This window comes from Idiotropiscis lumnitzeri, chromosome 11 (genome assembly GCF_059441095.1).
Source record: "Idiotropiscis lumnitzeri isolate Australia: NSW breed Sydney's pygmy pipehorse chromosome 11, RoL_Ilum_1.0, whole genome shotgun sequence".
Classification (NCBI taxonomy): domain Eukaryota; kingdom Metazoa; phylum Chordata; class Actinopteri; order Syngnathiformes; family Syngnathidae; genus Idiotropiscis; species Idiotropiscis lumnitzeri.
The window spans coordinates 17,055,320-17,081,424 of record NC_142401.1 but is presented as its reverse complement, the minus strand read 5'-3'; the positions used below and the strand labels follow the sequence as shown (position 1 = coordinate 17,081,424).

Sequence of the window (26,105 nt, the reverse complement as noted above, 5' to 3'; positions counted from 1 at the left end):
CACTCACTGTGTGAGACAGGCCCTCTTCAATCTCTCATGTATGACATTTCTGGAAGCTAAATTGGGCAACTAAAGCTCTAAAATGCTTAATTCTCAGGGTATTTTAATGACAGCATGTCACAGAAATGTGAAGTGAATCGGGGGGAAAAAAAACTTCAGATGTCTCCTGTTCAGCGTTTATGATGGTGAAAATTTGAAAGTCAATCTTCATTCTTCGTCCTATGGGAGAATCTTTTGACTGCAATGGGAATGTCTTGTGTTGAAAGCTCATCCGATGAGAATATTTGTAGGATCCCAGGTCAGTCAGGTTATATCACGTAAAACACAGTTGAATCCAGATGTGAACAAATCATTAAATGAATATGGAAAATCCCTATTAACATTTTCAGATGCTCAAATGATCCAGTCTGTTGTAATTTATTGTGCCCTCTAGGATCTTAAACAGTGTTGAGACATTACAGTTGTCACATGTTACATTTCCACGAAGTCAAATTCAAAGACATCTGGGGACAACGTGGCGTTCCCTCAGCAAAGGGTCAGCAAATAAATGACTGAAGAAAAAGAAAGGAAAAAAAAAAACCCACCCACGTTGCTGCGTCAGCTATTTGAATAATGAAGCATCACTGCGGCGCTTTCAGGGAGAATAAATAAAAGCGAGACGCTGTGCTGGCTCATGAGTTGAGTTCATCCTATAATGCTTAATGCTTTAACTCCTTTTGCCAAGTCTTCTCATGCTGACTTGGCACAAATGGGGTTAACATTGACCGAAAAGGCCACATCCTTCAGGGTGGGGTAAAAAATAGAACATGAAACATCGTAATTCAAATGCGCATTTGCCATATTGTGGCTAAAAATTGGGCGTGGGTGGAGGGGACTTTTAGGTCTGAAGTTGACAGAGAATTTATTTTTCCAGTCCAGCTCTACTTTTTACCACTGTCTTGCTAACTCTACCGCTAAACATTACTGCATTTTGGTGTTGTGTGAAGATCCCAATTTTTACTTTCGTTCTTGTTTCCTTCTTTGTGAATTGCAGCTTTGGTTTTGGTTTGACTGTTTTTGTGCTTTTTACTGTATTCATTATTAATTAGTTTTATTGTAACTTTTGCTCCATGTGCAGCACTTTGTACTCAGAGGTGGTCGTCTTTAAGTGAATCCAGTTGAGTTGCGTAAATTCTACACATTTTCCCTTTAAGATTGTGTAATTTGGATCACTATATCAGTGTAAATGTAATACTCATTGCTCAGCAATCTTTCTTTTGGTTTATGGGACTGAGTGTGCAGGTAGAGGATTTAAAGTGTTTATATAATCTGTCAAATATTTAGTCTTTTTTTTATGTCTGTCAGACATTCAAGCGCGCACACACTCCAAACGTAGACTTCATTCTACAAAGTAGACAGGACATTATCATTACTATTAATGAACTACCTGATTTACTAGGTGCTTAATTTTAATGTATGAGGAGGGGAAGAACAGAGATTTCCTGAGAAGAAAAGTGGTATACAATTTTGTACTCACTGTAGCAGGTTGGTTTACTCTCGAAACATTCATATTCATATTGTCAATGTTTATGTTGAGAAACTGCTGTATCAAAAGATGTTCTCGCCAAGATGTTAGGGTTTCCATATGTTACTATATTACGATAAATTTTTTTTCGCCTGTCCTGCGGCTAATCATTTCAAGAACCTTTCTCAGATTTGGGTTACTCGCAGACCTCCTGTACACATTTTATTTATTTATTGGAGTGGTAAGTGCTTGTTGATGCACAGCTCCCAACGAAGCCCCAACACCCCCCACAATCCTCTCCTCCACATTCAACCCCCTGCACTGCCGGTTTTTGTAGCGCCCATAGACCTCTGATCCTTGAATCGTCTCTGGTGTGCAGTAAAATCCAGTTTAAGCGCAACTAAGAAATGTCTGCCATCTAGAGGTGATTGGCAATATTACAGATATTACAATTTACCACGACAGTCGACCCCTGCATCTTCGCAATTCATTATCCATGGCTTTGCGTGTTGGCTGTTTAGTTTTGTTTTTTTTTCAATTTTATTTTTGTTTAAATTATAGCATTTTTTGAAGAATGTTTGGGGTTTGGAAAAAAAAGCAAATAAATAAATAAATAAAGCATTTTTTTAAAAAACATTTTCTCAGGGGAAAGAAATAATCGCAGGGCTACTCAAACCCTATAAATAATTTCTGTGGAAATTTGGATGCTCCATTTTCTAAGGCATTTTTCTACAATTTCTCAGCGAGGTTTCTTCAGTCTTGGCACTTTAATATGCCTCCACAATCTTATTCTGCTCAAATCAGTCTTTAAAACCTAATAAATAATAATCTGCAGTTCATGATTAAAAACAGAAAACCAGCAAGTACACTTTTTTTTTTTAATATGATGATGATAAGCACTATGGAGACAGACACAACAATCTTATCAAGTGCATCAATGAGACACAGAGTGATGCCAGCATGTCTGCAAACTAGTACCATTAAATTAATACCACTCTGAAAATGTCAATCAGAATTGAGCAATATTCTTTTTTTTTACTTTTCCTTTCTCTTTTTTTCATACTGGCTCTCATTAAACTGTGCATGTGGTCTCCGATAAAGCTTTCAGTGAGTGAAGACTCACGAACTGCTCTGATGTGTTTTGTCATCACCTCCTGCAGTGGTCATTTTCTACAGGGGAGAGCGTGTTAATGAGAGGGGGGAAGGAGGGAGGAAGGCTTTCCAAGGCTACACACTAGTCATAGCTCCCCGGAGCTCCTGCATGGCGTCATCTGGGGGATTTGTGGTGGCATGGGGAGCAGGCTTATTACCTTGGACGAGGTTTTCCTCGTCAGATCATGAGAATAATGAAGTGAAATGGATAGCCTTTTAAGCTTTTAGGAGGTTAATATGAGGGCAAAATAAAAAGGTAGAGTTAACAGTGGTCCTGGTTGTCAGATGGGGGGTGAAATAGGAAATAAAAGAGTAATAAATTAGAAAAAATAAATAAATAAATGAATAAATATGTATATATATATATATATATATATATATATATATATATATATATAAAATGTGACGTTAGCTCGCTCGCCCCATCCTCGTATATATATATATATATATATATATCCATCCATCTTCTGTCTTCTGTACCGCTTCTCCTCACTCGGGTCGCGGGGGTGCTGGAGCCGATCCCAGCTATCTTCGGGCAGTAGGCGGGGGACACCCTGAACTGCTTGCCAGCCAATTGCAGGGCACACAGAGACGAACAACCATCCGCGCTCACACTCATACCTAGGGGCAATTTAGAGTGTTCAATCGGTCTGCCATGCATGTTTTTGGAATGTGGGAGGAAACCGGAGTACCCGGAAGAAACCCACGCAAGCACGGGGAGAATGCAAACTCCACACAGGAAGGCCGGAGCCCGGATCGAACCCACACTCGATGCTGTCTCTCACTGTGAGGCCAACGTGCTAACCAGTCGGCCACCGTGCCGCCATATATATGTGTATGTGTATATATATATATATATATATATATATATATATATATATATATATATATATATATATATATATATATATATACAGTGTTACATTTGTTTGTTATGGATTTTTTTATGAATTGTCGTTATTTGTTAAAGTCTTATTTGGAGAAAACCAATGTAAATTGAAGTTTGCATTTATACCCCAAAATTGTTTATTCTCACTCATATTAAGGCTTTGCTTGCATTTAATCTTGTAATTCAACACTATTATTTCTTATGAGTAAGATTCATGTGGTCCAAGTTGACTCAGTCACTTACACATTATACCTAAAATGTTAAACCAAGATACATCGCATCAGGGTTAATCCTCTGAGCGTCTTTTTGATATTTTAGTCCATTTTTCTGCGCTGTCGCTTGCTAATTTTAGGCTTCATAGCCACAAATGGCAATTAGTGGGCAACAAGAAACGAAGCAAACCGATTCAACCCTGGTTCTTTTTACTTTACCTTTTACAACTGTAGCACATTTCTGAGATCTCGCCAGCAGAAACTTGACAACCAACTGTGTAATTATACTAAATCCTCACTGGTCTTGAACTCCATGTGTTTTATTACTCTTAATATTTACCTCCAGGCAGACTTGTTTTACTCTGTACAGTTCAATGGCCCCACGCGGGGAGGTCTGTTTTCACTTTTTGGCCACTAGGCCCGACTTGGCAGCATCCGTTTCAAGGCAAGGCAGGAGGTTGTGTTGAGACGGGAATAGTTGGGAGGGGGGCGCTGTCACTCCGATTTCACCTCACCCGCACCAGACCCTGAACTAACTGAATCTGTCAGAGGTCTTCTTTTTTTTTTTAAATCTGGCCTAATTTAGTTGCACATGCCGGAAATTTTCCCTTGAAGCAACAGTTAATAAAGATTCAAATGAAATGTCAGGGATGTGGATCGTTTTTCACACCTTCATAAATAAATCAAAATCTCCTGTTTAGTTTAGTCTGATGCATTTTTTTCTTCCCGTTAATGTTGGGATTCATAGCCTCAACTGATCAGCCCATAATGTGGTTGTCATTTTCTTAATGTATATTTTGGTTCTTGTTTTCAGATGGGATGAAAGCAGCTCCATCAGCAGCGGACTCAGTGACGGTGACGGCGAGGTTTCGGACAACATAAGCTCAGAGGAGTTGAACGCCAGCTCATCCCTCAACTCGCTCCCAAACACTCCGCTGGGATCTAGATGCAACTCTTCTGTCATGGTGAGCTGGCAAAACTGAATTTAAAAAAGCATTTGACCTAGAGCTGGGAGCTTAATTGATTTTAGCAACAAGCAACAAGGTGAGTTGTATAAGTTTCACATCGTATGTTAAAAAGGAAATTGCAGTTTATTGTGCTTCCAAAGACATGGTGTCCGTGTATACCTTGAAAAAGCGGTTATTTATCCACGTTGAATATTTTTTACCTGAGTGCCATCTCAAGTTCGCCAGTACAACGAAACATAAGAAACGAAAGGACATGCTTTCACGAAAGTGATTTTCTTAAAGCTTTGCAAAGAAATCTCACCCAAAATACTGCTTGGCCAATGGGAAGTCTTGCGTTCATTGACAATATTATCAGGAGTGGAGTTCCGAAAACTGTTGAGATCCTCTCATCATAATGAAGGCATTTTCACTTGTGGATGCAGCAGTTCAGACACAGCACTGTGGATGTGGTGCATAGACATATCACAAAACACAAATTGTCATTTAATTTCACACACAGAGATTCAAATATTTGAATGCAAACATTAAAAAGGTACATAAAATAATAATAATAATGATAATATGTTTGCTTGTTATCATAGTTGTGGTGGGTGGAGGGAGGTTGTTTTTCCTTCCACTGCTCGGGGCAGTTGACTTATCTCCACTTCTTCCCTTCTGGAATGCAGCTGAGATGAAACAAAGATTACAACTAGCAGTGCAGTCGGTGAGAGATAGCAGACAGCACGCGATCGTTATCCTCACTGCGCTTCTCGTGTCGCAACAGCTCCGGACCGACGCAGAGAAGCGCTCCCTGGTGGAGAGTGGACTCTCCTGGTACAGTGAGGACGGCAAGGCGGGCCAAAAACTGGACGCGTGCGGGTACGACACGGGCAGTCTTAAGACAGAAGCACCGAGCAAGTGGAGGAAGAAGCCACCCGGTCTGAACGACGATTTGAGCGGCGTTATAGGGGACGCCAGGAAGCCTCAAAGTCTGGGTGCACCGGGGAGCTTTAAGAAGAGTCGGAATCCTCCGGTGGGGGTCACCTCCCCCATCACTCACACATCTCAGAGCATGCTGAGAGTGGCAGGTGAGATCCATCAAGTCTTTGTTTGCTACAAAATAGATCTTATTTCTGTAGGCTCACTGTTGATTTTTAGGTGATGCAAAATACAACTGCGGATGAGCAGTCGCTGTCACAAAACACGAAAAAGTCTCTTTGTAGCAACTCACTTCTTGTTTGACACTCAAACCATGTTTATGTTGTACAATAAAATTAATACACTATATAACTCGGTTCGGGGTCGTAGTTTCCGGTTGCCGCATGTCGGTAGATGTGCAGGGCTCTATCACTCAATGGATGAGTGTAAGTCAGCAACTTTTTTGGCAATGGTCCAATCCCGTCCATTTTGATGTTGCCCTTGAGCACGTTGAAGACTCAAAAATTTCCATAGGTGTGCGCGAGCATGTATGGTTGTTTGTCTATGAAATAGGTCCACTGCGATTGGTTAATGACCAGTCCCGGTTATATTCTGCCACTCACCCGAAGTCATCTGGTATAGGCTCCAGCTCATATGACACTAAAAAGAAAACTAAAGAAAATGGATCCAGATTGCTCGTTGATCAAATTGTCTGGGAAAGAACAGAGATAAAATCTTTAGGGAAAACAAATTCAACATTTACTAATACCTATGAACTAGTGAGTGAAAAGGCATTTTGTGACACGACATTATGTCTAAAACATGTCAGGACCTGAACTCAGATTAATCAAAAAAAAAAAAATAAAAGAGGAGAAAAAGAAGAAGACGAATACATAAGAAACTCACATTTTCTTTGATTATGCGCCCATATTGGGTATTACATTTACTTTAATGTCAAGGACTTATATTACCTTTTATGAATCAAAAGTCTGGCAGTGATTCACACGTGAGGCACATAAAAGTTCCCCCAAGTAAACACAGATGTGTCTTTGCTTATAGTTGAACTTGGCTGGAGTGCAAATGTTTTATGCGATGCAGGCTATTTCACTTTCATCTAATTCATCATTTTGATGGCCTTTAAACTTTCTGCACTTCCTTTTACTGCTGGGAATGTATGCAAAGTATGCACCAACATGTAGTCTTATTTTTTGTGTTATCGTTTTCTCTGTGCAGCGCCAAAAAATGACAAGCCGCAGGACAAATCCAAGATTTCCATCAAGACAGCAGGTCTCCAACGGTCACGTTCAGACGCCGGCCGGGATCATCACATGGAGACCCGAAAGCCCCCGTCTGGGATAGTCAAACCCACCGCCGGAGCCTCCTTTGGCTACAAGAGAACCCCTGCAGCCACTGGTACCGCGACGGTGCTGACAGCAGGGGGTGCCACCATCTCTAGTGGTTCTGCTACTGTGGGAAAAATTCCCAAGTCCTCAGGCATGTCAATGAAGCCTGTGGGGTTAGGAGCGCCTTCTGGTCGCAAGAACAGCTTTGATGTCAGCGGCGAGCCAAGCTTTCTGGGGCCCAATGCCCGCAACAATATCCAATACCGCAGCTTGCCTCGACCCGCCAAGTCCAGCACACTCAGCGTCATCGGTCGCCCCACGTCCCGTCCCGTCAGCGGCACTATAGACTCGAGTCTGCTGGCCCTGAAGCCTGTCAGCATGGCGCCAGCAAGCCCTAGAGTGAAAGAACCCACAAGTTTGAATAGCAAAATGTCTCATCGGCCCATGTTTGTCCCGGTCAACCAGACCGACCGGGAGAAGGAGAAGGCCAGGGCCAAAGCCGTGTGCGCCGACATGGACATGGATTGTGGTTCTTTGAAAGGAGATCAGGGTCCATCCGAGTCCTCGCGAGACTCTGTGTTGAAACTGCATGGTCTGAGACGGACCAGCAGCAGCAAATATCCTGAACTGTCATCACCTACAACGCCAAGGTGCCGCCATCTCGCCCTCGTGGCATCTTGTTACTTGTATAGATGAGAGGATATCCATAGAGAAGCATTTTAATTGTTCACAGACTAAGAGATTTGACTGAACAGTAAATTTCATAGAGTACATTTTACTCTCAAAACAATATATATAGAACAGGTGTGGGGAAGCTACGGCCTGGGGGCCACATGCGGCCCGTTAAAAGTTTTAATCCGGCCCGCCAAACTTGAAAAAAATTAAACCTTGTTGTTGTTTTATTCTCTAAATACTGTGATTTTTTAAGGGCATGTATATTGTTGTAATGCTTTTGTTCACTTTCTTTTAAAATGAAATATATTTTTTTTTCTCCGATGAGGTGAGGTTACCAAAATACTCCATTCATCTGCTCATGGTCCGGCCCCTTTGTCAAATTTTAGAACTCATTGTGGCCCGCCGATCAAAACGTATTCCCAACCCTGATCTAGAGTAAAATATTCAGCCTAAAAATTCTGCATATAAGTTACTTGGACAATTTTATACTGATTATTTGAATCTCAAATTTTAGTCAGTTTACTGTGATCCAATATATTTTTTTTTAGAGAAAAATGTACCCTATGAAATTTACTGTGTTTACAAACTGTGGTAGGTCAATTCTGTTTACAAGGATTTGGGCTACAGGTACTTTGAAGACTCTAAACTGACCATAGGTATGAGTGTAAGTGTGAATGGTTGTCTGCTTCGGTCAATTGGTATAGGCTGCAATTCCTATGCAAGTTTGAATCAGTTAAGTATATTAAATGGGTGGATGTAGTTGCGGTATGACATATTTTGTTTTTTGTGACTTCCTACAGGATGTTAGCCAAGTCTTTGGGACGTCCACCCAGTTTAGCTCACCTGGATAAGGTCAACTCCAACAGCGTGGACTCCTGCGTGACCATTCAGGACCTCCCTCCCAAAGTTCCCCCTTTCTCCAAGCTCCAGGACCTGGCTTCCTCCCACGCAGCAGCCCGTCTGACCCCCAGCCCGGCGCCCGTCCTGCACATCGACTCATACACAAGCGACAGCCTGGGGGGTTCGCCCCTGCTATATCCCAAACTGTCAACTATGCACCGTAGCATGGAGTCATTGCCCCTGCAGATGAGTGTGCCCTCCCGCGCCAGGTTTAGCACCAAAGAGTCGCAAGATAAAGAGAGGGGAGTGGGGACGTGGGGCGCCGGGAGTAGGACATCTTTCAACCTCTCGGAAGGGTCAGTGTCATCTCAACAGCCATTGAAGGGCGCAAGTGTTTTTTTTTTTTTTTTAATTAATACAGATTTGTTCTGCTTTCTTTCCACAGATTGCAGACCGATAGGAACACCTTGCCAAAGAAAGGCTTAGAGTATGTTCATATACAAATGGTCCTGGGTATATGATGGTCCCCTTCTTGTGATTAGGACTTTACCACTGCGATAGCATACGTTAGAGCAGAGTCTCTCAATCGTTATTGATCCAAGGCACCAACTTTATTTAAGATACATCTCGCAGTACACCAGCAAAAAAATAAATAAATGTCACAGAAAGTAATGACCAAAGTTCGATTATTCAAAGAATGCAAATTATTGTTAATTTTTAAACCAATCAAGTTGAATTGAATGACATCACAATTACGTGCATTTTAACAGTGATTGGCAATCACTGGGATAGAGACAACGGCGTTCAAATCCTCATACCTATCCGGAACGCCATCATGAACTGAGGACAATCATCACACCTCATTGTTGCGTGTCATCGTTTGACACTGAAGCAACCCTTTCTCTTCCAAAGACGCTGCAGCTCAAGCCTGTCGGAGAGCGACGGCATGAAACCGGGGCGACGCCACTCGCACAACGCGACATCCGAGCGCGACAGCCCACCTCAGCTGCTGTCGCCCACGCGCACCATCCAACTCCTGTCCACCACCAAAGCTCCTCTCACCAACGTGGGTGAGCGACCCATTCCCTACTCCTCAACACTGGCTTCTTCGCGCATTTAAAAAACACTGGCCAAATTGTCCATCGGTGTGCATGTAAGTCTGACCGATTGTTAGTCTGTATGTTGCCTATAATTGACCGATGACCAGTCCAGGGTGTACCCTGACACTCACGCAAGTGAGCTGAGATAGACTCCTGCTCACCCGCCATCTCAATGAGAAAAAGTGCTGTCGAAAAAGGATGCATTTGTAAAATAGGAGACAAAGGAAAAAAGCAAACAAAACAAAATTTGGCATTTGTTGTTGCCTTTTGTTGACTCATGCTTGAACCGTAGCTCGCCCCACTTTCAGCTCACTGTGTCTCTCTCTTTTTCTTTCATGTTAGTTGCCCCAATTTCTGCTTCGGGCACCCCGAGGATATCGCGTTCCAACAGCATTGGGCCCCCCGGTGACTGCGAGCTCTACGGCTCCTCCCCGCTGGGCAGCACCATATCGCTGGCGGAGCGGCCTAAAAGCATGATGCGCTCCGGCTCTTTCCGTGAACCGGGAGATGACGGTGAGTTTCGGAAAAAAGAAAATCAGGATATGATCAGAGACATCCTATAATTATGCATTTAATGGCTTTCTGCGTATCGCAAGAGAGGGAAAAATCTCAAATTTCAACCGGTTGCCATTATACTGCAATGTAGAATTAGATTAGAAATCCCTTTATTGTCATTGTACTCAAGTGTGCAACGAGATTATTATGAGTATTATAGTTTATATATTATATATTATATATAGTATTAAGAAGATACAATTTCTGTACATCTTTAATTGAGTGATCTCAACCACGGTCACCGGAAAAAGAAGCATTTCAGGTATAAATAAACTGTAAAAAGTCAAATACATTCCTCCTTTCACAATATACACCACCACAACCTTCAAGCACAATCATAAGATATTGTTAAAGGTATACCTCTCTGACATTGTCACTCAAAAGTGAGCATCTATCTGTGTGAAAAGCTCCCAATACAGTTCCTCAATCAGGAACCAACAAGGGTATGATAATGTTAAATATGGTTTCAATATTGGACTCATATTTTTCTCCTTTTGCAGTACACGGCTCTGTGCTCTCTTTAGCGTCCAATGCTTCATCCAACTACTCCTCCTCGGTGAGTCAAAATTATGTGCAAGCCTTTCCACTTGAATAATAGCACTTTCGATGACCTGCTATTGCAGTATAGAACTAATATTGCTCTGTTTATGATCATTATTTAGTCCAAATGGTTCACAAAGAGCCCAGCCAACTAGACTGTCATGTTTGTTTACTGGAAGCTTACTTTTTATTTAACTTCAACTGAAGTTCCCCCTCTCGTTTACATGCTTTCGCAATACCTTCCGTAGAATGAGGACAGGATACAAGGGGAGGTAAGGCTGCAGCATCGCAACTGGGTCATTTTCTGTTGGATTGTCAGTTGTGCTGTGTTGTCTCAAGTGGGAACTTAGCTACACCAAAAGTCTACACGGAATCCATTTTCACATTTCATATCTCTCTGAAAATCCTCGATTATCCCTGCATTGCAATACTCTCCATCATCATTACATACGGTGGAACCTGCACAGTCAATCGCAACCTGCAAGTCATTTTTTCTTCAACTGACACTTGACTGTACAAATAATTGTCCATCATTCACTTATTGGGGTCTGATTAAATACGTAGGAATCATTTTGAGAATGACTATTTGAAATTTCATTTGTGTCCCTTGTCCATTCTTTATTTTTAATGTTTGCGACTAGACTGTTTGTTACATAATCATCACAACTAAACTGTGCTTCATTTTTGTTCTGTTCTTGGGTCCATATAAAAATACTAATTATAAAAATAACAGTTAATGAGCTGACGGGTGATCTTTTGTCCTCAGCAACTTCGCAAACTGCGCCGTGAGCTGGAATCCTCGCAGGAAAAAGTCGCCGACTTGACCATGCAGCTCTCTGCCAACGTACGTATGACTTTAATTCTACATCGTTTAACTTTGACTTAGAGTCGTCACTGTCCTTCGAAAAGCATACCAACACCTCCTCCACCTCTACCTACTGCTTATACAGAAGTCCAGCACATTGGCTTTGGATTTACACTGCATGGTCCAAGTGTCACAATTCCTTTTTTTCCCCACTATCAAGTGGCACTATTGGGAAATGAGTCACGGCAGCATGAAGCGGGAAAAAGACAATTGGGATCCTAGAACATTTGGGAAACAGGCCTTCCACGTGTGGATATCAAGATTGTAGAGATTTGACAATTGAATGGGAGCGCAATGTAAACGTTCAGATCAATTGTACCCTTTCAATGGGAACTTCACATTATCCGATTACACTGACCACACGATAAGAGCTAAATCAATCCCGCTATAACATTCATTATTGTCTATAAAAGTCACAAGATGGCAACAAAGCACGACAAATGTCAAAGTGAAGCGCCTCACTTCAACCTGCCGTAGTTCCTTGGCGTCAAGACGCTACTAGGTAGTTCTGTGACATGCTCAAAAAACGGAGGATAGGCGTCACTGAATCGCAAATATGTGGGACAAATCACAACCTTTCTCGAGTGCTTCTCGAATGTAACTCCTGTGATGAGTGAAGTAATGTCTTTTTAATGCACAATTCTTTATTTCTGGGTTGTCACCACCCACACTTGTGAAGTTATGTACATTTTGGCATCTGCGCATGATATCCAAATTGCACACTTGGACCTTGTGGTACAAATCCAGCTGTTAACTCCAATTTAGCACTGACTCACTTTCTGTTTTGACACACTTTCTACTAACCTGGTCATTGATCAATATAACACCTGCTTGTATGCATCTCACTGTGCAGATTATTCCCACGCCTAACCACCACTGTATTCTCTTGTATTCTCTTGGCCGCTAATTGACTCACGGACTTCCTGCTGCTCTCTGCCTGCCCCCCTCCCCTACCCACTAACCGGTCGCTGCGGTGGCTGTTGGGTGTAGCAGTTAGGCCAGGTTTGTTGGACTGTCGCTTGAGTGAAAGTGATTGTTGGTTATAACAAACGTAAACAGTACACTACTCATAAAACATTAGGGATGTTGGACTTGTGGTTAAAATTTCATCATGAACCAAATATGCACCAGGAACTTCACAGGTCAACTTAATTTGACCTTTTGAATGCACATATCCAACTATTTATTGTGTCAGTAGTTTTTGCTCAACTTGTTGTTCCCTAACAAGTAGCTGACCAGAAAAAAAATCACAGCATGTGTTTGAGCCCTAAATCACGCAATAAATGTCCTGATTCAATTACAATTTGTATTTGAAATACCTGAAAGAGTCACTGAAAGCTAATGAAGTTGGCATCCTTGGAAACGTTCATGGATCAAATGCCTGCAAGCCAAAAGTTATGAGCAGGTCAAATTTAAGGTCAGCTGTTAAGGTCATAGTGCATTTTAGGTTTGTCCTGAATGTCCAATATGCCAAACTTTTTGTGAGAAGTGTATTACACCCCATAATGAGCCTGGTTCCGGTGCAACACCGATTTCTGTCACGCCATCCACCACCGTCCAATACCAATTTCCCCCCTCCTGCTGTTGGAAGTTATTTTCTGAGCTTGTGAATTTGTCTGTCGCAACTGGGGAACCTGAATTGAAACTCTCCGTGCATGTCAAACAGGCTAACCTGGTAGCGGCTTTTGAACAGAGTCTGGCACTGATGACCGCTCGGCTGCAGACCTTGTCAGCGTCCTCTGATCAGAAGGTTGGTGCAATTATGTTAGCACAACTACATATATGCCCTCTAGTTGTCACGTGTTCAATGAAAAGCAAATGTGGGAACAAAACCCTTGTTGTGTCTCTCCTCAGGATTCTGAGCTGAATGACTTGAAGGATACCATCGAGATTCTGAAGACTAAAAACACAGAGGCACACGACATCATTCAGGATGCGCTCAATAATTCAGAAATTGTGTCTAAAGGTGAATACATATTTTGACTTAGGAGTGTGCTCACTTTTGTTGCTAGCGTTTTAGACATTACTGGCTGACTGAGTTGTTTTTTTGGGGGGGGTTGGAGGTGCCCGTCAATGTACACGATTATACAAGCTGGACAGTCTACATTTTAAGTGTCATTTCTTGAGTGTAGTGCCATGTAAAGTTATAAGAAAATATTTACAAAACTCTTATGGGTGTATTGACTTTTGTGAGATAGTGTTTACTGAAATGTCTAGAGCTGTCCATTACTAAAGGTGTGTCTGTCTTGTTATTTGATTCTATTCAGAACTGCAGATAAATCGTCAGAACTCATCAGAAAGCCTCTCCAGCCTCGCCAGCACCACCAGCCACTCGAGCATGGGCAGCCTCAAGGAACAGGAAGCCAAGAAGAAGAAGAAGAAGAGCTGGGTGAGGACACGTACCTTGAAGTCAGACAAACCTTTACCGCTTGATAAAATCTCCAGAATCTTTCCCGCGAGTGTACATGATCCTACTATTAAGTAACATTGTGGTCTCTCCCACATGCCGCCACTCGTTTTTAATTTCAGGTGTATGAGGTGAGTTCCGATGGCCTTTAAATCCTTCATCTTCCATTTTTTACTTGCTCATTGTGTTCCTAAGCGCATGTTGCCTCGTTGACCATGACATTTTTAACCTTGAAATGTATATGTGAACATTTTAAGCCAAGGACGCCCCCATCAACTGTGTATTTAATGAAAAAAAACACATTTACTGTTCTCTTCTTCCCTTGACAGTTACGCAGCTCTTTCAACAAGGCTTTCAGCAAGAAGGGCTCTAAGCCAACAGGGCCCTATGCCGACATTGAGGAAATTGCCACCCCGGAGTCGTCGGTGCCACCTTCACCTAAAGTCAACCGTGATGAGTCTGATCCTCTGCCATCGTCCATTAAAGCCTCAGCTTCAGCTTCATCATCCGGGTAATGTCCCCTTCCTTAAACAAGCCTATGAATCAGGTGTGCAGTCAATTTATTCTCAACCTTTGTAGGTTCTGTGAGGGAACTGAGGTGGCGGATGAGAAGGTTGTGTCTGACCTTCGATCAGAACTGTGGGAGAAGGAGCGGAAACTGACCGACATCCGACTGGAGGCTTTAACCTCAGCCCATCAGCTGGAGCAGCTGCAGGAGACCATGACCAACATGCAGGTAGGTCTTTTGCTAAATTGTCTTTTCCCCCCACACACCAAAACCCCTTACAACTATAATGCTCATGTTAGCGTGGGGTACCTCAAGGCTCTGCTCGAGGACCAATGCACTTTACCATACATACAATCTTAATGGTAATGTTGATTATTGTTGATTAATGTGGAATCATTATTGTGCCAACAGAGAACAGTGGACAATCTCAAGGTGGAGAACGACCAACTCAAGACAAGTGGCTTGTCCCCCTGCCCGTCTCCTGGACCCTCCAGCTCCGTCTCCCAGTCCTCCGGTCTCACTTCTCTCACCAATTTGTCACCACGACACTCTGTTGCGGTGCGTGATACCAGAAGAACCAGCACAGGTAAATTTACAACCCTGGCATGTCAGTTTAATGAACACCCCGTATCAATCACCCAATCACTGTTTTCCTCTGACAGATTCCACGGATTACGCCAGCCTGTCCTCGCAGCGAGATGACCACCGTGTCAGGGTGGTGGTTAGCATTGCAGATTTGCACGTCTTCAAAGACGTAAGTGTGCTGTTGTTTGTTGACCTGTAGACACCGTGATACATGCGCATCACCTGCCTTGCAGGAGGTGAAACAGCAGGACCTCTTCCTCGGTACGGTCAGGGTGAACGGCAGGATGGACTGGCCCATGCTGGACTCTGCTGTCAGCCAAGCCTTCAAGGTGAGACATCTTAGTCTTTGAGTAAAACCAGGCCCAGGTATAGTATGGTTCACTGGCATGCTGACGTTTGTAAATCAGCTGTTGCGTTTAATTTTAGCAGGCTGTATTGTATAAAAAGTTTCCACTAGCGCAAGTAGTAATGGAAACACCGATGCAATAATGGCAAGGATTCCAGCTGAATTTGTACTTTTGACGTTTGAGCATTTTTCCATTGTGTCAATGCCGGGTGACGGACATTAACGACTCAACCGACAAACCGAATGAAGTCTTTATGAACATGAAGTCCCAACCTTGGCACAGTTTTTCCCAATCACCTTTCTAACGACATTAGTCCGAACAAATATGACGCTATTTTAATACGTTTTGGAACAAAGCTTTAATGTAAAAAGAGAAGCACTTTGAATATTTTGCAGATATGCTGTGCATTGATCTATGATCAGGCAGCATGGTGGGTGAGTGGTTAGCACGTCTGACTCGCAGCTCTGAAATGTGGGCTTTGAATCTCGCCTTTGTGGTCTTATGTGCATCGTAAGCATTTCACAGACATGAGGAGGCATATGTTTACGCTTTCTGGGGTTTGCCATATATATAAACAAGCATTATAGACCTTTGTTTTCATTCCAGGTTTATGTTGCCAAAGTGGACCCCACCTCCAGTCTTGGCCTTTCGACAGACTCTATCTACAGCTACAGCATGGGCCACATCAAGAGGGTACTGGGCGGGGAGGTGCCAGAGACGCAGCCCTCTCGCTGCATGTCCCGAGGTCCCACCAGCATCACCGTGGCTCTCAAAGGTATCGCTAAAAATGGAGTGTGGAATCATATTTTTGTTTGGATGATGGTGGTTTTTATCCACATCTTCAGCTTTCGTAAAGAACCAAATATGTACAGTTTTAAACAAACATGAACCAGAATTTGTTAGGGCAGCTGAAGTTGTTTATGCAAATGTGCTTGTTTTGGTACAAGCAAATCTTTTGATTTAAAGTTGTGAGAGTTAAATATTTATTACGAGCCCCAATTTGTGCCTGCCTTTCATCCTATCTGAGCATTACTTTTCACATTTAACAAATTGTACTCCCAATATACTTTACAGCGCGGACCAGACATCCTTAAGAACATGTTTTGTGTACTGGCACAGCAAATCAATGCGGACATCTTGTGCTGGTATTTACAGGTCAGCTTCATTGGAGTACACAACATAAGTACACCGCATACCATAAGCACACTTAGAAAGCAATTAGGGATTGTTTGTCTTGGTAGTGTGTGGTCCTGTGCATTAAAAAAATTACAATAAAACAAATTAAATCAGGAAAAAATCGAGTGTGTAAATTGATTAAACCATTTTATCCTGGTGAATGAATTTTCACTCTCTGAGCATATCAGGAAGCAAAAATCCCTCTTGCAACACAACACAGGATAATTGCTCAAGAAAATCTTTCACAGAAATCTGCGGAGGACGTTTATTTTTATGAATAAGGACAGAGGGATGATAACGGAAGGGTGCCCATCTCTGCTGTTAATAGGTTATCCATCCATCCATTATTTGAGCTGCTTTTCCTCTCACGTGTCATGGGTGTGCTGGAGCCTTTTCCAGCTGTCTTCTGGTCGTAGGCAGGGTCCACCCTGAACAAGTTGCCAGCCAATCACAGGACACACAAAGACGAACAACCATCCGTGCTCACAAACACACCTAGGTGCAATTTAGAGTATCCAATCAACCTACCATGCATGTTTTTGGAATGCGGGAGGAAAACGGAGTACCTATAGAAAACCCACGCAGGCACGGGGAGAACATGCAAACTCCACACAGGAAGGCCGGAGCCAGAATCGAGCCCTGCACCTCTGAACTGTGAGGCCATCAAACTAACGAGTCGTCTACTGTGCTGCCCGTTTAATAGGATAAAAGTCGCTAAATGGGTAATTCAAACAATGAAACTAATCCATGGCCTCTGGGGGAAAAGTACATTGGAACAATGTACCTTGGTAACAGACCAGAGATGTCAACAACCGAACATCTACTCATAAAGGCCGCGAAAAGCCAGAGTGAAGCCGCAAATCACGTCAATTTCCTGCGTAACTCGAGGCCCTGTAATTCTGTGCCAGCTGGGTCCAGCTGCCAACTCACCGCCCCCCCCCCCCCATGGATGTCAATACGGAACCTTACACTTATGCTAACTGGTCGACTCGCTCACACTCGCTACACTGGAAGTTATTTTCAGAGCCAAATGCTTGGGCAACACATTGCTTATGAAGGGCATGCGAGGCGATACCTTAACTAATTTCCGTGATGCTATCTTCTTCCCGCCATCAACTTTCTCTAATGAGCTTTGATCTGAGCAAGTTTGCCATCCTTTGATTGAGGTTCATCAGAAATAGGCTGCTTACAGCGTTGCTGTGTTTAACATATTTTGCCTGGGACATAACACTTGAAAATGACATTTGTGTGCTTCCAGAGAAATTTGAGCCTGTTTGGCCCGGATGATAGCGTTCTAATTAACAGCCCAAAAATAGCATTCTCTCAAGATTATACTGGACTCGTTCCAAATTGCAATGTTAACAAAAGTGCAAAGTATAGAAACCAAATAAAAAACATTTTTAGCAGTTAATAAATACTAAATGAGCAGCAACATTAACTCAGGAACACAATATTTAAAACATTTTAACCTACAAAACAAATGAAATTATATTTATTGACTTGTACGGAATGTTGATTGATAAACGCTTATTTTAACAGTGCTCTCCATTGTAAATCCTTATCCTGCTGCCAGTGCGTATGTGGATCAATCACGTGACACCCAGGGCTCTATATACTCTGTGCGCCACTGCCCTCTACTGTGTAGTAGTAGTAGTGCAATTCCACAAACCTTGTACGACAAAAAACAAAAATAACGCACATTCTCTGAGGTTTACTATTTGAAAAGCACTGCCCTATGTGAACACTGTTACACACAAGCAGAACGTCCTCGCGTCTTTATCTTTATCCATATCTGCAAAATCACTGTTCCCAGGTTTAAAGGAGAAGTGTGTAGACAGCCTCGTCTTCGAGACCCTCATACCTAAACCCATGATGCAACATTACATCAGCCTGCTGCTCAAACACCGCAGACTCATTCTGTCCGGACCAAGTGGAACAGGCAAGACCTACCTGGCCTCGCGGCTGGCCGAGTACTTGGTGGACCGCAGCGCCCGTGAAGTCTCTGATGGCATTGTGGTGACCTTCAATATGCATCGGCAGTCTTGCAAGGTGAGAGGAATACCAATCATAGAGACAGGCCTGTCTGTTTCTTAAAATTTGCATTTCAACACCTTTATTTTCATTGTCTTCCCTAGGATCTGCAGCTGTATCTTTCCAACTTGGCCAATCAAATAGACAGAGAAACCAGTTCTTCAGAAAATCCTCTGGTCATCATCGTGGACGATATTCACGATCCGGCTTCAGTCAGTGAATTAATCAACGGAGCGTTGACATGCAAATATCACAAATGGTAATCTATACTAAAAAACACCATATGGTTAGTTACACCCCACCTATTGGTGATTTGCTATTATCACATTTTGGGGATAACTCATCCGATTGTAATTTTTTAGTGCACTTTCTATAATACTCTAAGATGCTCCAAATTTGGGCCAAAACCAACCCTTATTAAGTATGTTGAACTCAACCACCCGGTCGTAGAGATGATCTTTTTATGTAGGGAAGGAGCTATGTTTAGCTTGGGTATTTAGTGGGAATTAGGAGAGTCTTTGCCCCATGTGCATGTTCACTCACTTGAGGTACATTTTTTTTTTTTCAAAATCCAATGAATGTTTAAGGGTAATGTACAAGGGTAATGTACAATGAATTAGAACTTCTATAAAATATTTTATTCGCATAGTTTGTGGTATATTTACATTTTATATGATTAGTATAGACAATTTGAATATTTTGAGGGGTATTTTGTACTGAAACAAATGAGAATACCTTTTTACTTGTGTGACTTTACATCCCTCTTTAGCCCGTACATCATTGGAACAAGCAATCAGCCGGTGAAGATGACTGCAAATCACAGTCTACACCTCAGCTTCAGGTCAGTGGTGCCATTCTAATATCAATTATGAAAAAATTACCATGTGTTTTCAAGATATTCATAAAGTCTGACACAATTTGAATCTGATTTGATCAGCATTGGTATTCCACCCACTGAAAACTTACTTTGAGTTTAGGTTGACTAGGCCTGCGGCTTGGTCTATATTAACAAAGGACTAATTCTCAAAGATTCTCATTTGTGACCCTGTCGAAGTGTCCTTGAGCAAGGAGGTGAACGTGAATCAGTGTGAAGCGCTTTGAGTGCTTGGAAAGGTGAAAAATCACTATACAAGTATTTTTTTTATAGTTTTGATACAAACATAACCATCAAAATTAAGTAGTAATGGGCAGCGCTTTAAAACTCTTTTCCTGTGCGTTGATTGAATCTTTTTTCTGTCCAATATTCAAGGTTCACTTTTTGAATTGAGATCCTGAACTAAATGACTTTAATATGCTTTTCCAAACTGTCAAGATGCACTTGACTTGCTGTCTGTTTTTTGTCCACGGTCGCTGAGTAGGATGAGCATCATAAAATGGATCAGCAGATGGATGGATATTGAATGGTAGCGTTGTCTACCAATCCTTAACATCAGCCATTTGTGACTTCCCCTTTCGTTTCAGGATGGTGACCTTCTCCAACAACGTGGAGCCCGCCAATGGCTTCCTGGTTCGCTACTTGCACAGAAAGCTGATGGAGTCTGAGGACGAGCGGAATCTGACCAGCGAGGACCTGGTCCGTGTGCTGGATTGGGTTCCCAAACTGTGGTATCACCTGCACACCTTCCTAGAGAAGCACAGCACGTCAGACTTTCTTATTGGTAAGAAACACTGCTAAAAGATTTTGGGACTATCTCGGGATCCGTTCTTGAATGTGTTCTGCCGTCGTCTCCTCAGGCCCGTGCTTCTTCCTGTCCTGTCCAGTCACAGTGGACGAGTTCCGGTCATGGTTCATCGACCTTTGGAACCATTCTATTATTCCGTACTTGCAAGAGGGAGCCAAGGATGGCATCAAGGTGAGAGACCATCATCTCACTTAGCTGCATACCTCGCAAAAGTACAAAATGACAATTGTGGACGAGTGGTTTGCACACCTCCCTTGCAGGCCTTATTTCAGACAGCTGTTCCTGTGGTCCAAACTCAATGCTCTCTTCAAAAGTTGAACTTAGCCATAAGGTGGTAGTGGCTTGCTTTTCAAGGTGCTCTATTTTTACCCACCCGGTATCCTGCCACTCTCCAGTTCCATGGCCAGAAAGCGGTCTGGGAGGACCCCGTGGAGTGGGTGAGGGGCACACTGCCTTGGCCTTCCGCCCAGCAGGACCAGGCCAAGCTCTTCCACCTTCCTCCCCCGAGCATTGGATCCAGCAGCCCCGGTCAGATTGGCGAGGAGAAGTCCCGCAAGGAGACCACGCCCAGCTCAGCGGAATCTGATCCGTTGGTAAGCGAGATCACCTCGTGACATCCGACAAAAATGTGTGCTTGTGTTTGAAATGGACGCGACCGTGTCTTCTCTGCTTTTAGATGGCAATGCTTTTGAAACTTCAAGAGGCTGCCAATTACATCGAATCACCAGACAAAGATGACCCCAGCCTGCCAAGACTGTGAACAAGCTCACATTTTGAAAAACACTCGTATCAAAAGAAGTCATTGTTACTCGTCTGCTGTAATGACAGTGTACTGTGCATTCGGGAAGCCTCGGAAAAAAAAAATGGTTGTGGGGTGATTTTCAGGCGTCATTCCTCCAATAGAAAGTTAAAAGTGAGACTCATACAGTATTTTTAAGAAAGTATGAATGGAATTTTAAAAAATATAAACAGGGGGTCCTTGGTTTACGACACAATTATGTTTGTTTGATGGTGGCGTAAGCCAAATTTCTAAAGAATTCTGAAGATTTTCTGGTTCAATTAGAATTGGTCATTACAGACAGTGGGAATTGAATCCTGAGATTTATATCTTCATACTTAATACGTTTCAAAATGATGACTGAAAAGTACTAAAATCTGAGAACTGTGTACAATAGAACCACATTTTGGTGACAGTTTTAATCTGCGATCATTTACATTTTCCTGATTTTAGAAAAAAAAGATAATTTAATTATTTTATTATATTATATGTATTTTTTTGGGGGGTGGGGGGGTGCTTGTTTTAAACATCTCTCAACTCATGGCCGATATTTTTTCAAATGTTTGTCGTCATTGAAATTTGTCAGGTTTTTGTCACTTTTCTATGGTGTGTAAAATTTAGGAGACATTTATGAAATTTTATCTGTAAAGCTTGTGGCACATTTTCGGTTCATCATGAAAATTTGCCTGTAAGCCAAATATTTGTAAATATGGTGCTAACCGAGCTCTCGTACAGCATATTCTTATGCGGCTGCACTCTTTGTAGCCTCAAAATGTTGCGTAGTATGTCTGTACCATCAGAATCCGAGGACCTCCTGTATATATTGACACGATTCACTTCAGGTCCCTTGTCCATCTCTCTCTCATCGTCATCTTCTTAGATTGGTGCTAATGGTTCAAAAACACTTCAGGTGATGTCCAAGCCAGCACACGCTCCGCAGCACGGGGGTCCGTTGTGCTCGTCCACTGAAGCTGTTCTGAAATACGATGCAGAGGTTAAAAAAAAAAAAAAAAAAAAAAGAGTATGACAGCACAATGGAAATCTCTTCAAGCCAAATGTTACGCAATATGCAATCTCCTGACTTTCCGACCTGAGCAGGTGAAAAAAAGAAAACAAAGATGCCTTAAAGAATTAAAAAAAAAAAAAACTTCACTGGTGCTCACAACATTTTAGCTCCTTCCATTAGCGGGTTTTGATCGGCTTTCATTTTCTGCCACTTGTCCTCAGTTTGAACTTGCACATCCATATTCACAAGCTGGAAAATGGTGCTGTCATACTCTTTTCATTTTCTCCCTCTCTCTGCAACTCGTCTAGCACTTATTTATTTTAGCTGCTTAACCTTGAAACACGCACAGTACCATCACTGATGCCATGTACACTATACCAGGTTTTATGTCAACAATCAGTCCACCAGCAGGAGGTGAATGATGACACAGTTTGACTCCACTTCCTTAAAAGTCAACACAAGGAATATTAGCGCCACACAGAATACAGATGCATCTTAAATATTGTGGGAAACCTTAATTTATTTCCGTCAGAGTTAAACTCATATTTCAAATAGATTCACTACACACTATGTGTAATGTTTCGTGGTTGTAATTTCCCATTATTTTTATATTTATACCATAATGTTAACGGAAACAACAAATTCACCAAGTCAAGAAATTTGACTATTACATAAGAAACAAGCTCATTCTTTTTTAATGCAAAAGGAGGACACTGACCTTGATTGGTTTTAATTATTGAGTTGCACTATTTCATAATTTTAAAACTCTTACTACTCCAAATAATAATAATGATAATAATGCATTTCAGCTATAGAGCAGTTTTTCAAAATAAGTCAAGGATACTTTACAGTTCAGAATAAGTAAACAAACAAAATAGACAGGCAAACATCCATAAATAAAACAAAAAAACAGAACGTGTTGAAAAGCTGAATTGAATTAAGTCAAGTGTTTAAATACTGAAATAAATCAACTTTTTTACATTTCTGTAACTTATTTAGATACACCTGTATATGAGAATATTCAAAGTGAGTTGTACAAAAAATATCCAATATTTGTCCAAAAGAGCACTCCTAAAGTTTGCTGTTATTTCACCCAAGTCAATGCAATTAGAGCAAACGTTGGGTCAATGACTTTTAAAACGTTATATTACTGAACATTCCAGATGGAGTTTCACATTCCATTTGTTGGGATGGAAAAGGGAAAGAATGAAAGAAAATCAAACATAGATATTAAATTGCATAATTGGACTCCTGTAGTGTAAATATAGCCTTTTTTGTATTGTTGTCAATTTTTTACGCACTGACACACCGTTAAGCCAATGAAAATGACCTAAACGAGTGGAACCCGCTCAAGCACCACCTCAATAAAATACGTTTGTCTCAAAGTACAAAGTACTACCATCATGACCTAAAATGTCATTAAAAGACAGTACTATAGCTGAAGTAAGCTTAAGTGGTCATCAAAAAAAAATAAGCAGAGCCTTAAAAATAAAAAACATGTTAAATTTGAGCATTGACATTGCACTTTGAAAAATAAAAATGGTTCGTAAATGATTAATCTAAAATGTATTGTAAATAAATAAATTAAAAATTGTACTTGAATTTTTTTTAATTAAATAGTTCTAGGTTAGCTGCACCTATATTGTACTAAAGTTAAATACAACTGAACTGTACTTAACAAATGTACTACTGTACTGCATTAAAAAAAGTTTAATACACTGTAACATGAATGATTCTTCTGTGACACTTTGAGAATCCCTAACCTTTATATCTATATGATTGTTCATGTTTCTGTGTGGCCTTAATACTCCTTCAGAAGTGTTGGAGTTCTTTGCATCCTAATGATCATATGTGAAACCCGAAAATATTGTTACAAATCATGTCTGTAGGTACGTATGATTGTAGAGACAACAGTCATAAAAAAAAAAAAAACAACGAAGACTATTAAACATGTAGCAAAGTTAATGAGCTAATAAGAAAAGAAGCTGCTGAGGAGAATGACTTTAAAGTTACCTACACCCACTTCATCGTCCAATCACGTCATGCACTTCACCACGAGAATCGAAAAAAAAATGTTGCGTAGTATCGACATTTAGGTACGTTTGGTGATTTTAACGTTGTTTGCTGTCGAATGTCGCGCAACGATTCAGGGTAGGTTGGCCAGATTGTTCATGTTAAATTGATTTTTAGAATAACTTTTTTAGAGACAAGTGGCGTCATGTAAGACATTGTACCATGTGTATGACCAAGTCTGTTACGGAATTTGTGGATGGCTCCAGGGTCAGAATCATTTCACACTTTTTGAGGTGCTTTGTCTATTTATTTATTTTATTTTTGCTGAGTAAAATATAGATTGTTCCTAAAATAATTCATGACTGTATTACCTAAAGCGGGTTACATGCATAGCGAGCGTTTGCTGACTTTTTTCTGAAAAATGCTCAAATTCGGCCTGATTCTCACTATGTGTGTACCCCGCTTTAAGGATGTGATGTTGAATGAACTTCACGTGTACTTAAATCCCGTCAATGAATGTCCGGCCACTTTAATTCGATACGATAAATTACATGTAAAGTTAAAATAGTCGCTTTGTTGCGAATCGCTGACTCTGATTGGTCAAAGGAGTGAATACAAATATGAATTTCAACCATGACATGGGATTTAATGACCTTTTTTTGTAAATATGTTAACCTCTGACCAAAAAAAACAAATCCAAATCCATTTTATGGAGCATTTCATCTCATGGACTGGTTTTTGTGCTTGTCTAGGTGTAGTAGGTTTTGTATGAAGACTATACAGCAACTTCTGCTTGGGTTTTTGCCAACGTCGGACGTTCCAGTTGTGAATTCGGGAGTGAAGGGATAACCCGGTGAGCCTTAAACAATGGTTTCGTCAGGGGTGTTGTGTTTTGTTGGAAACAGGGTAAATCAACCTCGTTTGAAATAATGGTCAAGATCTCCATTTCAAATTGAACCTTTAATTCCAAAAGAGTTGGAAAAAGCACTTCAAATGGGTGGAACCCCAAAAACTAAATGGAGGCCATTACAGGTTGCTGGATAGTCATATTTTTTGAGAAAGTTGTCATTGACTGAAAAGTAAATATCGGAGGGGAAAAAAAAGTTATGAGGTATCTTGAAATGTTATGGGTTTTTTCTGTGTTGTAAACGCATGTAAACTTATTGTGTGAAAAAAGATCATTTGATTTCTTTTTACTACTCCGATATTTGATATTTCCTCTTCTTTTCTAAGAATCCTTTATAAAGGTTAAGTTCTCTATTTTGTACGAAACGTTGTTGTAAAGATTGTAAATATTGCAGTGTTCTGGATGCACGGCAAAGAAAAAGGTTACGAGTCGGGTTCCGATAAAAACGCGGCTTGGTTTAATGAAAAGCGCTAGGCGGGGCTTCATACCGTACATCCACCACCTGTACAACCAACCACTGTTTGTTCAAATTAATAAAGTACATGTTATATTTCATCACCTGTGTTTTGTTGCTTCATTGAACCTCTCCATTGAAGATCTTGCCGTCAAATATAATTATTTTAATTTGAACATGTAATATTTATTGGAATTCATATACAATAAATATTAAAGTAGTGTTCTTACTAACATGTTATGTGTATTCCATGATTGGGTATTATATTGTAAATAATACAAACAATTTTCACAAGCAGTACATGTTTTATTAATTGTAATAAATATTACTTAATGTATTTATTGTATTACACAGTATTTTACAGGAAAGAGACACTTTTGGAAATTTTAATTAAATCATTGTATTAGGAAGTTTTTGTAAATCAAACAAAATTATTTGTGAAATAAACAATTTCACTTTGAATTTTAACTTTTAAAATGAATTTAGTTAAATAATTGGTTAATAGATTTTTTTTTAAATATATTATATACTTAAATAGCTTTTTGTAATACTAGAAACAAATATTTTCACATGGTACTCCTGCACATGTAAAAAGTAAAATCAAATGATTAATTTATTGTAAATAACAGAGGTGGGCATCTATTCTCGTCAGTAATTCAGGCCGAATTACA

The 26,105-nt window shown here is 41.0% G+C and overlaps 1 protein-coding gene across 5 annotated transcripts in view; it reads left to right on the top strand.

The window, feature by feature from the left end:
* Positions 1–25,535, top strand: part of LOC148327715 (neuron navigator 1-like) — a 55,777-nt gene extending 30,242 nt beyond the window's left edge. For 4 of the 5 annotated variants that reach the window (XM_088308857.1, XM_088308855.1, XM_088308856.1 and 1 more), the window contains 26 exons: positions 4,572–4,722; positions 5,489–5,792; positions 6,856–7,615; positions 8,441–8,836; positions 8,926–8,967; positions 9,393–9,550; positions 9,923–10,093; positions 10,636–10,691; positions 10,924–10,947; positions 11,442–11,519; positions 13,207–13,290; positions 13,395–13,506; positions 13,808–13,929; positions 14,277–14,458; positions 14,527–14,683; positions 14,867–15,041; positions 15,118–15,209; positions 15,274–15,369; positions 15,994–16,162; positions 18,377–18,612; positions 18,699–18,853; positions 19,364–19,435; positions 20,056–20,252; positions 20,329–20,447; positions 20,672–20,869; positions 20,953–25,535. In XM_088308857.1, the coding sequence (XP_088164983.1) occupies positions 4,572–4,722; positions 5,489–5,792; positions 6,856–7,615; positions 8,441–8,836; positions 8,926–8,967; positions 9,393–9,550; positions 9,923–10,093; positions 10,636–10,691; positions 10,924–10,947; positions 11,442–11,519; positions 13,207–13,290; positions 13,395–13,506; positions 13,808–13,929; positions 14,277–14,458; positions 14,527–14,683; positions 14,867–15,041; positions 15,118–15,209; positions 15,274–15,369; positions 15,994–16,162; positions 18,377–18,612; positions 18,699–18,853; positions 19,364–19,435; positions 20,056–20,252; positions 20,329–20,447; positions 20,672–20,869; positions 20,953–21,036 (4,390 nt within the window). In that variant the 3' untranslated portion in view covers positions 21,037–25,535. The remainder of the gene's footprint in view (positions 1–4,571; positions 4,723–5,488; positions 5,793–6,855; positions 7,616–8,440; positions 8,837–8,925; positions 8,968–9,392; positions 9,551–9,922; positions 10,094–10,635; positions 10,692–10,923; positions 10,948–11,441; positions 11,520–13,206; positions 13,291–13,394; positions 13,507–13,807; positions 13,930–14,276; positions 14,459–14,526; positions 14,684–14,866; positions 15,042–15,117; positions 15,210–15,273; positions 15,370–15,993; positions 16,163–18,376; positions 18,613–18,698; positions 18,854–19,363; positions 19,436–20,055; positions 20,253–20,328; positions 20,448–20,671; positions 20,870–20,952) is intronic. The other variant, XM_088308853.1, reaches the window with a different exon arrangement.
* Positions 25,536–26,105: the final 570 nt, after the last annotated feature.